The following is an 11,883-nucleotide window of genomic DNA, read 5'->3' as shown; positions in this document are numbered from 1 at the left end:
AATAATTGGGACTTTGCTTTCTGTCGTTCTCTTTCCCCAGAAGAGTTTGATGATTAGCAGTGCCTTGTTTCCCTCATCCCCGTGCTCTTGGAGAATGAGGACTCGGTGATTTGGCCCCATTCAGCCACTGGTCGCTTTTCGGTTAAGTCCTTATATGCTAGACTTATTTCTGGGGTTCCTACTACTAAGTTCCACCCCATCTGGCGTGCCCATAGACCCCCAAAAATTAAGATCTTCTTGTGGCAAGCCTTTAGGGGTCGACTTCCTGCTGCTGACCATATTCATAAGCGTAATGGGCCTAGCTCGGTGACTTGTGCATTATGTGGCGCTGTGGAGGATACGAATCATATCTTTTTCAGTTGTGTACTCTGGCCAGGATGGTTTGGTGTTGTATTCGTTCTTGGCTGGGTGTCACTTGGCACCCCACCTCCTTCTGGAAGCTCAGAACCTTGGCATCTGGCCTTTCTGGGATTACCGAACGCATGTTCTGAATTGGTTTTGCCACGATTTGCTGGTCATTATGGATGACTAGGAACAAGTTTACCATTGAGCATATCTTCCTTGCTAAGCCTGTTAATTGCTTATTTAAAGCTTGTATGTTTCTGCAGCGGTGGAGATTATTGACTAAGGTTGATGATCATGGTGCGTTCGACCTCCAGTGCGGCAAAATTCGGGCTTCGGCTTCTTCTATTTCGCAGTAGGTCCCAGCTAGCTAGTTGTCTTCGATCCTCCTTTTGCTCTAGGTAGTGGCCTAGGTGGTGCTTCATGTCACTTATCCGGCCTGCGTGTTGTTGATGTTTGGCTGTGATGTTGTGTATCTCCGTACTTTGTCCTTGCGTGTGGTTGTGGCCGTCTTTTTTCGTATGTGTGGTTTCGATGTACTCTGTCAGGTGGCTTTATTTATAAATTATTTATAAAGTCAAGCGTATGCCTTTCCTCTAAAAACATGACGAGTGGCCTAACTAGTCAAAGTCGAGGGAAATTGTTGAATGGGGTAAAGCTTGACCCAATGCAACAATCTGGGGGTTTTAAATGGGGTAAAAAGTTTACAAATGGGAGATATATAAAAAGTGGAATTCACTCTGAACTTATTATTATTACATGTATGCATCGTCCTCGATCCCATGCGTGCACAACTATTTGATTTCTACGTACGTACCAACATTTGACCAGGCAATTGTATATAGCTAGCTTAAGTACGCAACATGATGACAGAACAGCCTAAGACACACGACACACAATTGGAATCTTATCTTACATACATATAGCTCCCAAATTAAATAGTCGTCCTCATGCATGCATCATAAGGGTCAATCTTCCATCCACCGTGATCTTCTTCTTCCTAGAATCCATGAATCCAGAGAGCTCATGAATCAACCAATCCATCACCGGCGCCGCGTGATGATCAAATCTCTGCCAACAATGTTTCATATGATCAAACTCTATTTTTATATATCTGGCCGTGACTGAATCGACAGATGTGGGTGCATGCATGTGTTCTCGGTCGACTGATTCTTGATTTTAGTTACCAGAGGTGGAGGCCGTGGCCGGCGTGGAGGCTGCTGCACGCCGGGTCCTGCAGGTTGGGCTGCGTCGGCTGCAGCCGGAACCCGGCCGCTTCGGCGGCGTGGAGCTGAAGCTGCGGGGACGTCAACTGCAGCGCGGTGCTCGACGACTCCTCACCCGTATAGTACGGCGTCGCCGGGAAGGCTGGAGTCAGCATCGACAGCACCGGCGGCATCACCGCCATCTTCCCGTCGCCACCATGCTGGTTCTCGCTGATCTGTAGAACAAGCGCGCGCAGCACCCACAAATCATTATAAATTTACACGTATGCATGCATATGCTTGCTTCAACAGAAATTTCCCATTGGTTAAGGCAGGATTGATCGATTACCATGCGGCACAGGAAACTGTTCTGATCTTCCAAGATATGCTCCTGTCAATTGATCAATCAATTAGCAACGCTCACGTAGCGAACCATTTCACACATACAACCGATCCATAGCAGATGCCAAAAGGCAAAATGAGCAATTGATAATTCGTTATATACCTTGCGACGTAAGTTGTCGAGCTGCTGGTTCAGGAGCTGATGCTGCAACAAGCCAAGAACACGTACGGCAGTAACACAAGACATGAATTAGCAGGGTAACTAGTACAGTAAATTAACGATGGAACTAGTTCCTAAACAGGAGTAGTTCATGTGCTGCAAGTAAGTAAAAGTAACCAGTTCAGATCCTGGCATGCGTTGCCCTTTTTACCTTTCTTGCACGGACTTTGGCGACGGAGAACTCGAGCTGCTGCTCGATGTCATTGACGTCGGCGAGGGAGAGGGAGGAGAGGTCATCGCCCGTGTACCTCCGGATGGCGCCATCCAGCTTCTCCATCTCGTTCCTCATCCGTGTCATCTCCACAAATATTTGCTGCATCCATCCATGCATAGCAAGTAGTATTAAATTCCCAGTGCGCAGTTAGTTTGTACATGTGCTGAATGCAGGCAAATTAATTACTAACAGTGGTAATAAGTGATTTTTGGTGTGTGTTTGTGTTTACCTGATCGTGGTTAATCTCCTCGAACTGACTGTTGGTGGCGTTCTGGTACTGCTCAATGAGATCCCTTAAGCTACATCATCGGATAGTTGAACAAGTATGTTAGTTACATAATTCAGTCAACTAGTTTGCTGGTGATGGCTAGCGGCATCTACTTGTCAGTAATTTCATGCAAAACAGGGTCTAATTGTTGGCGAACATCAGATAAAGATTATCTGGGAAATTAGTTCAGTTTTGTGCATTTTCTTGATGCATGCCATGCATCCATCATGTGAATGACTGAACAGGTTTAGTTAGGATACCATCTGTTGGAGACTTGGAGCCAGCTGCACCAGATCTACAGTAACAAGCCCTAGCTTCTACTAAAAAAATTGGTGTTCTTCATAGTGATGTTTCATGGATTCACTACAAAACCGTAATTTATGATCATATAAATGTCTTCATGCATGCCCGCTGAATTAATTAATATAAGCAGCTAGCTGACACGTACGCGTACATGTTGATAACAAAAATTTAGCATCGATCTGTCTGAATAATGAGCTTGACTATCATCTCGGAATAAGAACACAGCATGCTTTGCTGACAGATTAACACACACAATTAACTTGATCCACACAGACCAGCAAATCCAGGTTTACGATGACATGCATATTCGACAAAAAAGACGAACAACACCACTCTCCCTAAGCAGATCGTAAAATCATACTAAAAGGTAGAAGACCCCATGCTAGAAGAAAGAAACATATACTAACGAGCTGCTAGTAGATCCGGCTCTCCAAAGTAGTCGAAAGAAAGAAGTACGTGGCAGATCGATGAAGAGAGGGGAACAAATTAAGAAAGACGGACCTGGAGGCGGGGCTGGAGTACTCGAACATCCTGCCGGTGCTGGAGAAGATGACGACGCCGACGCGCGCGTCGCAGAGCACGGCGAGCTCGTTGGCCTTCTTGAGCAGCCCGCCCCGGCGCTTGGAGAAGGTCACCTGCCGGTTCGTGGCGTTCTCGATCCGCTTGATCTCGATCTTCCCGCGACCCATCTCCGCAACCGCAACGATCGATGCAAACAGGAACGAAGCTATGGCTTTGCGCGTCTCCGGCCCCTTGGTCGATCTCTCTCCCGTCTGCTGCAGCAACAAGAACAACGAGGGTTAATCGCCTTCACGAGCTGGCGCTCTCTGATGCATCAGTCAAACCAACTGGATCTGATCGAACAACACAGTCGCACAAGTAGAAGAAAGAAAATAATGCTAAAAAGGCCGGATGCAGCACTCATAATTTTTGAGGAACCAAAGAACTAGGAGGCGGATGCTACAGCTAAAGTGGAATTTTTCACTAAATTTGCAAGGAACAAGGGGCATTCTTTCCGGCGCGGATCACAAGAACGGAGAGACAGGAGGGGAGGAGTAGTACTACTAGCTAGCTACCAGCGGTGGTGGTGGTGATATGCACATTACCTTGTGAAGTGGTTGCTTCAAAGGCTAAGGCAGGGGGTGCAGAAGGAGGGACATATATAGAAGGAGAGTGAGGTAGTGTCCTACTGGTGCTGCTGCTACCGCTTGGCTAGGTCTACTCGATCTCCTCACATCCTGCATGCCTAGCCAGCTGCCCCGAGCAAGCATGCAAAATAATGGTAAATGCCTGGCGGTACCAGTTGTTAACTGGCCCTCTTGACTGGCTGTAAATAACGTACGATGGCCGGCTATCCTGCTTCTTTTTGGTGGTGTTTCTTTCTTGCGCGGCAGTCTAGCTGCTACCAGCATGCAAAGTGGTTGCTTCTCTGGCTCTTGTTTGCAGTCAATCAATTTTTATTTTGTTTTTTGCCCTCCACATATGGAAGAGGTCTCTATATAGAATAGAAATGACGCGCAAACCCTTCTCTCCCCTTCATAATTGCTTCTAATTAGCTTTACTTTTTTGTCGACGCCTGCATGATTAATTGACTACCATGCATAAAGTTAGACTGACGTATATTTGCCCACAATAGCTATATGTACTATATGTAAGTCGTCTAAATTTGCAATTTGGGTTAGTCGATTTTTCGAAGAAGAAACAAGTTCGCCGAAGAAAAGGGAGGAAGGAAGGAACGAGCACTCTCCGGCAATCTATCTTAGGGTGGCAGGTTTGCCCACCATATATATCTTAGGGGTGTGGCGGGAGTGCATGTTCGCCGGGAAATTCGGTTCCTCGCCGGGGTTAGAGGATGGTTGTGGATGGTGCCAGCACAGCGGTGGGCGGTGGCTGAGTGAAGAGCGGGGCGGCGAGGTAGGCGCGGGAGCGCCGCCAGTCGCGGGCGGCGGCAACATCGGTTGGGCCGGTGGTACGTTCGGCGGTTTGAGGAAGAAGATGCACAGGAGATCTGGGCTGGAGGTTGAAGAAAGAGATCTGACCGTCCATTTTTCATCCAACGGCTTAAACCAAATTGGCTGGCCCCAAAAAAAAAATTTGGCTACTGTGATCTAACCACTCCCATATTTGCCGCTATAAACGAAAACTTGCATACACTATTCTTCATCTTCCCTTTTGTCGAAAACAGCAGCTAGAGCTGAATTTCACTGTATTAATTAAGAAGGCTGCATGCAAGTTTTTGAAACCATGGGATAGGAGTATACATGCATGTGTACAGATTCATGCATTCTTTCAACACGCGCGTGTACAAATGAACGAAGGTCACATTCTCATCCCAGATAAATTATGACCGGCACGAGCATGACCAGTTCATGCATCCAGAGTCATAGAGCATATATACAACTTTGAGCATCAGTGCATGCAATGCAATGATGCACCCGGCCTGCAACATGCACGAGCCGAGCCCCTGTGATACGCCGCAGGTCACACACACACACACACACACACAAAAAGTTGAGAGGCTGCACACACCAAATTCCGCTCCCTCTGCATCCACTGCGCAAGTCGACGACGACGATGTGCCATGAATACACATCAACACATGGGAGTGCGCGGGGGCAGAGGCCGGCCGGGTTGCCCAGCTAGCTACCTAGGCAAGGCAACGATCGGTCTGCATGGCCTCACAAGGCACCACGGAAAGCAACGTTCTCTGAGCTCCACCACTGCGTCCGTCCGTAGTGTGGGCTCGATCGTAACCGCCCTCTGGCTCTGGCCGCGTGGACCCTCCTCCGCAGCTCCAGGCCCGATATCGGCAGGTTTCTGAGGTGGCCGTGAACGTGACCGTGGTCGACAGCGACACTTGCCACTGCACCCATCGATGATCCATGGGTCACCAGGAATCAAACCCTAGCTAGCTAGCTGTAATGCATGCAGGGCATATTGACCGGCCTCCGGCAGTGGTTGCGCTGCTTGCCTTGATGGGGGTCGCCACCACGGGCGGAGCCAGCGCCGAGCTGCTTGATAAACAATTGGCAAATTTTACTGTTGGTCGTGGCTTACCCGGGCACCAGTACATGCAGGGATGGTTTCAAAAAATGTCTATGTATGCATGTATGTGATAAACAATGGGCTAGCTTATTTTTAGGGGTAACAATGGGCTAGTTAATTTTTCCTACTAAGAGTCTGACTAATATTTAAGTGTAATGGGCTAAATTATTTTTTTCGAGAGAAATTTCCAATCTATTGATCAATCGTGGCAGTACAGAGAACTCAAGAGGTAATAAAAATTACAACCAGATCTATGGACCACCTAACGACGACTACAAGCACTGGAGCGAGCCGAAGGCGCGCCGTCGTCATCGCCCCTCCATCACCGGAGCCGGACAAACCTTGTTGTAGTAGACAGTCGGTAAGTCATCGTGCTAACGCCCCAAAGGACCAGCACACCAGAGAAGCAACCATCGCCGATGAAGAGAGTTGTAGATCGGAAAAATCAAACCTGGAACCACACAAACGAAGACGTAACAAAAACTGGATTCAAATAGATCCCACAGAAGACCAGCACCGACCGAATCCCATGAGATCCGACGGAGATACACCTCCACACATCCCCCGACAACGCTATTCGCACCATCGGGGCGGGGATAGGACGTGGGAGACATTATTGCTACCGAGGGACATCGCCGCTGCCACACAGCCCCAACCAAGGCGTTCAACCTAGCAAAAACGAGAACGGGGTCCCTCCCGCCGGCAGGGGGCCGAGATCCTTCGCACCTCCACAGGCCAAAGGCCATTGGAGGCAGGGCGGATCCGCGGCAGCGCCGACAGGAGGAGGAAGGAGACTTTTCTTGGGGAGAAGGAAAGAAGCTAGCGATTTTCTTATTTATGCGGGCTAATTCATCAAATGGGGGAGGTGAAGGGTGCGGATGTAAAGTAAGGGGGATAAGGGGCGTAGTGGAAGGAAATGTGACCGGAAGGAGAGATTGGGTGGGCCGGGGGTGTCGGAGTCCTACGTGGTTGTTGTCCGGACTCCCGCAACCCTCCCCCCCCCCCCCACTTTACCTCCAATTTGCTGGAGAAAACGCGTCCGTAGGACCGTGTTGGATGGCTTCCGCGGTCCGGACATATGCGGGTGGTTTGAGGGTCGCCGTTGGAGATGCCCTTAGAGCATTTCTAGCAGACCCGTATAATACCCCGATCCGTAAAATAACCGTCAAAATACGGGTCCGTGGGGAAAATGCTGACCGATCAGACCCCGCAAACACGTCTGGCTGGTAAAAATATTTGCAGGGCGCGGCATAATGTGACGCCCCCGATTTGACCGTACACTAATCATTCACGCAAATGTGTACGACCAAGATCAGGGACTCACGGGAAGGTATCACAACACAACTCTAAAACATAAATAAGTCATACAAGCATCATAATACAAGCCAGGGGCCTCGAGGGCTCGAATACAAGTGCTCGATCACAGACGAGTCAGCGGAAGCAACAATATCTGAGTACAGACATAAGTTAAACAAGTTTGCCTTAATAAGGCTAGCACAAACTGGGATACAGATCGAACGAGGCGCAGGCCTCCTGCCTGGGATCCTCTTAACTACTCCTGGTCGTCGTCAGCGGCCTGCACGTAGTAGAAGGCACCTCCAGTGTCGTAGGTGTCGTCGTCGACGGTGGCGTCTGGCTCCTGGACTCCAACATCTGGTTGCGACAACCAGATAGGAAGGAAAGGGGGAAAAGAGGGAGAGAAGCAACCGTGAGTACTCATCCAAAGTACTCGCAAGCAAGGAGCTACACTACATATGCATGGGTATATGTATAAAGGGGCATATCAGTGGACTGAACTGCAGAATGCCAAAATAAAAGGGGGATAGCTAGTCCTGTCGAAGACTACGCTTCTGGTCATCTCCATCTTGCAGCAGGTAGAAGAGAGTAGATTGAAGTCCTCCAAGTAGCATCGCATAGCATAATCCTACCCGGCGATCCCCTCCTCGTCGCCCTGTTAGAGAGCGATCACCGGGTTGTATCTGGCACTTGGAAGGGTGTATTTTATTCAGTATCCGGTTCTAGTTGTCATAAGGTCAAGGTACAACTCCGGGTCATCCTTTTACCGAGGGACACGGCTATTCGAATAGATAAACTTCCCTGCAGGGGTGCACCACATAACCCAACACGCTCGATCCCATTTGGCCGGACACACTTTTCTGGGTCATGCCCGGCCTCGTAAGATCAACGCGTCGCAGCCCTACCTAAGCACAACAGAGCGGTCAGCACGCCGGTCTAACCCTATGCGCGCAGGTGTCTGGGCCCATCGCCCTATGCACACCTGCACGTTGCGAACGCGGCCGCGAGCAGACCTAGCAACCCACACGATCACGGCGGTTACGTCAAAGCGGTCCAACACGGCGCGCGCCACTCAGTCGCTGACGTCACGAAGGCTTCGGCTGATACCACGACGCCGGGATACCCATAACTACTCCCGCGTAGATGGCTAGTGCGTATAGACCAAATGGCCAGACTTAGATCAAATACCAAGATCTCGTTAAGCGTGTTAAGTATCCGCGAACGCCGACCAGGGCCAGGCCCACCTCTCACCTAGGCGGTCTCAACCTGCCCTGTCGCTCCGCCACAAAGATCCACTTGTGGGTACTCCTACGAGCCGACCCGACTTTAGTCATCACAGGTGTCATGTATATAGTATATAAGTATATACCCATGATCACCGCCCAGGTGATCACGGCCCGATAGTATAGCACAGCAGACGGACAAGAATGTAGGGCCACTGATGGAAAACTAGCATCCTATACTAAGCATGTAGGATTGCAGGTAAAGGTAACAACAGTAGTAGCAAGGATAGGCTATGCATCAGGATAGGATATCGGAAAGCAGTAACATGCTACTCTACTCTAATGCAAGCAGTATAGATAAGAATAGGCGATATCTGGTGATCAAGGGGGGGGCTTGCCTGGTTGCTCTGGCAAGTAGGAGGGGTCGTCAACTCCGTAGTCGAACTGGGCAGCAGCAGTGTCCGTCTCGTAGTCTACCGGAGAGAAGAGGGGGAAGAAACAGTAAATACAATGCAAACATAAACATGACGATGCGTGACATGACAATGAGCAGTGCGAGGTGTGTCCTAACGCGACAGTAGGTGGTACCGGCGAATGTAGGGGAACGCAGCGGAAAACAAAAAATTTCCGACCTACGCACCAGCCCAGGACCACTATGGAGACTGCATACATGGTTTGATCTTTTTCGTTACCGACTCGTAGCGCAGCGGGAAGTAGAGTCGATGACGATCGGCGGTGCAGATCCCCGCAGCTAGGATTTACAACCTCCCAACCGCGAGGATGTATACCCTCATCTGCTCCTCAGACAGCCCTCCAGGAGGCGGTCGAACAGCCCCCCGGACGGTGTCGCGGACAGCCCTTCGGGAGGACCTTCGAAACTCGAACGGTCACTCGAACAGCCCTTCGGGAGGACCTTCGAAACTCGGACGGTCACACGGACAGCCCTTCGGGAGGCACTCACGAACTAAGACCGAAACTACGATCTCTCTACAGAGTTGCACACATACGGTGTCATCTATCCGGCAGGGCTTCGCCGTCCAGAACTAGTTCCTGCCGGAACCCAAACAGCCTTACGGCTCTACGAAACTCTTTTCGTGGGAGGGAGAGAAGAAGCCAGATAATGCATGGCATGTGTATGAGAGCAAGGGATGAGTGTGGAGGGCTGCCCCTCCACCTCTATTTATAGGAAATCCCAAGGGGGTAGGGTAGTTTCACAAAAAACCCAAAATGCACATGAATGAAGTCCTTCCACAAGGACCTAGGAGTGAAACCAAGGAACAAGAGGGTCCCCAAGGGGGGATACCCCATGTGGCCGGCCACACCCCCATGAGGGGCCCAAAAAATGGCTCCTATCCATCCATGTCATCCCCAAGATCTTTTGGAGCAAAGCCCCAAAAGGTGGCTTTCCATAAAGTAACCATAAAGCTGATTTTCACTATTCACGACGACATTTTTCAGCGTCTGATCGAACTGAAAATATTTATGTGGGCTAAGAAAATTTCCAGTACCCACTAAAATGATTTTCAACGCGTTCCGAAACAATTGCGGTTTTAGTGATTTTCATCTGCGAAACGCATCTGAAGTGGCTCCGGCAGCTCCGGAACATTTCCGGTTTTTATCTCAGAAAATTCCAAAAAGCTTCCAGAATGATTCTGGCATCCTCAAAGAATTCTCAGGCATGTGCCGAAACCAATTCGACTTAATGGTGTATCCCGAAACAACTTTTCGGTATCATCGAAACTTATCCGATGACCTCTCTCTGCGGTACGATTCCGCTGTCCGACACTTTTCGGTGTCCGAAACTTTTTTGGTGATTTTCTCTCAGACTCCCTGTCTAGTATTCAGCAGATAGATGACCCTTAAGTGTGTGACCCTCTGGGTTCGGTGAAGTATAGACATGACCCGGAACCCCTTCCAATCAATGATCAACATCGGAGCCGTGGACACCCATATTGACCCCTATACCCACACGAATAAATATTCGAGTCAACCTCCAGTTGCCGTGTGCTATTCCTGTTGCTTCGCGATATGTTACAAATACCCGAGGTGAGACATGTTGGCATTCCTGTGGATCAACAACTTGTCCACTATGCTAGCTACCTCGTTACCGGTATTGTTATCTTTTCTCGTTATCGTGTTCCGGCATCCCCATGATCAAATCACAAAGTGTCTGGCCAGACGATGATGGATACCGTAACACCGAGAGGGCCCAGAGATATCTCTCCATCGTCGGAGGAGCAAATCCCAATCTTGAGCTATCAAGTTACTTGACACACTTTTCCATGAACCCGTAAGCCGCCGTAATAGCCACCCATTTACGGATGACGTTTAACAAACCCCAAAGTTCATCAAGCAAGCATGAAGAAACTCGATACTCTCATGGTCTAAGGAATCATGCAAACGTTAACCATCTCTGTGTTATATACCAATAAACTTGTGACGAATGAATCTCATAGCATAACATCATGCCGGGTCGATTCAACACAAATGTTCTCTTAACATTGTGCCCTCAAGGTTGCTGACATAGACATGCCCATGATCAGGAAAACATAACCATCATGCAACACTTGAGCTAGTCTTAGAGGCCAGACTAGGAATACATTTTACCGTTTATTATTCCACACGTGCATATGAGTCTTCCTCCGAGCCTCGTGGTTATTGCAGACTCGAGAACCATAGCAGATATAGCATGGAACATAAACATAATTATGAACTCGGAGATAAATAATATCATTTATTATTGCCTCTAGGGCATATCTCCTATAGACTCCCACTTGCACTAGAGTCAATAATCTAGTTAATGCTAATGCACTTTACACCTGTGGCACACCGGTGTAAATATGCTTCGCTTGTGGTATAGCCTGATATCCAACGGATCTGACGACTTCAGTTCCGTGTGTATCTTTGCATGTCCTCACGTTTTCACGTTTTCACAAAATTCATATTTTGTGTGGACTTGGCTTTGTATGTATGTGAATCACAGGTCGAACCTGGATTCCTTAGACTGAGTTATGGAGCAACTACCTGCAGTAGTGTCCCATTGTCAAAAGCCATCTTGGAACTATACTAAGTTCATGAATGAACTATATGATTCAACATCTTCTTTGTCGCTTCTAAAGCGTCAACATACTTAGCCCTTGTTATAGAATTCGCCACAATAACTAGTTTGAACAAATTCCAACTAACTGTGCCACCACATTGTGTGTTACACAAAACCCTTAACTTAAATCGAAAATCGCACGGTGAAAAGCTGAAGACTATCGATGTAACATTTTACAACGAACTCTTCATGATCTCCGCTTGCTAGAAAACATATCATCAGTACTTACTCTAGTACTCAATGACATCTTTCACTGTTGTCCCACGATCAGTACTTTGATCACTTTAGTATCCATACTCGCAACACCTTGGGAGTATCGGACATA

At 48.6% G+C, this 11,883-nt stretch overlaps 1 protein-coding gene across 3 annotated transcripts; it reads right to left on the bottom strand.

Moving 5' to 3' along the window:
* Positions 1 to 1,060: 1,060 nt before the first annotated feature.
* Positions 1,061 to 4,100, bottom strand: LOC109774492 (MADS-box transcription factor 29-like). Of its 3 annotated transcripts, none has more exons than XM_020333215.4 (7): positions 3,396 to 3,979; positions 2,553 to 2,622; positions 2,261 to 2,422; positions 2,053 to 2,094; positions 1,897 to 1,938; positions 1,530 to 1,783; positions 1,061 to 1,413 (listed from the first exon to the last, which is right to left on the bottom strand). In XM_020333215.4, coding segments are annotated over exons 1-7 (759 nt in total). In that variant the 5' UTR covers positions 3,584 to 3,979; the 3' UTR covers positions 1,061 to 1,412. The 3 variants fall into 3 exon arrangements, with proteins under 3 accessions (XP_020188804.1, XP_020188803.1, XP_040248151.1); XM_020333214.4 differs by lacking the exon at positions 1,061 to 1,413 and adding an exon at positions 4,001 to 4,100 and having other exon boundaries at positions 1,526 to 1,783; positions 3,396 to 3,667; XM_040392217.3 differs by lacking the exon at positions 1,061 to 1,413 and having other exon boundaries at positions 1,526 to 1,783; positions 3,396 to 3,981.
* Positions 4,101 to 11,883: the final 7,783 nt, after the last annotated feature.

This window comes from Aegilops tauschii, chromosome 6 (genome assembly GCF_002575655.3).
Source record: "Aegilops tauschii subsp. strangulata cultivar AL8/78 chromosome 6, Aet v6.0, whole genome shotgun sequence".
In the NCBI taxonomy this organism is placed as follows: Eukaryota; Viridiplantae; Streptophyta; class Magnoliopsida; order Poales; family Poaceae; genus Aegilops; species Aegilops tauschii.
The sequence above is the reverse complement of the archived record's forward strand: the minus strand, read 5'-3'. Positions and strand labels throughout refer to the sequence as shown.

Bases quoted from the DNA above. Each gene is read 5' to 3' on its own strand.
- LOC109774492 (XM_020333214.4), bottom strand. From the start codon at position 3,583: ATGGGTCGCGGGAAGATCGAGATCAAGCGGATCGAGAACGCCACGAAC. The intron at 2,623-3,395 runs GTCCGTCTTTCT...CCGATGATGTAG, and splicing joins TACTCCAGCCCCGCCTCCAG to CTTAAGGGATCTCATTGAGC. The intron at 2,095-2,260 runs GTAAAAAGGGCA...GGCTTGTTGCAG, and splicing joins CCAAAGTCCGTGCAAGAAAG to CATCAGCTCCTGAACCAGCA.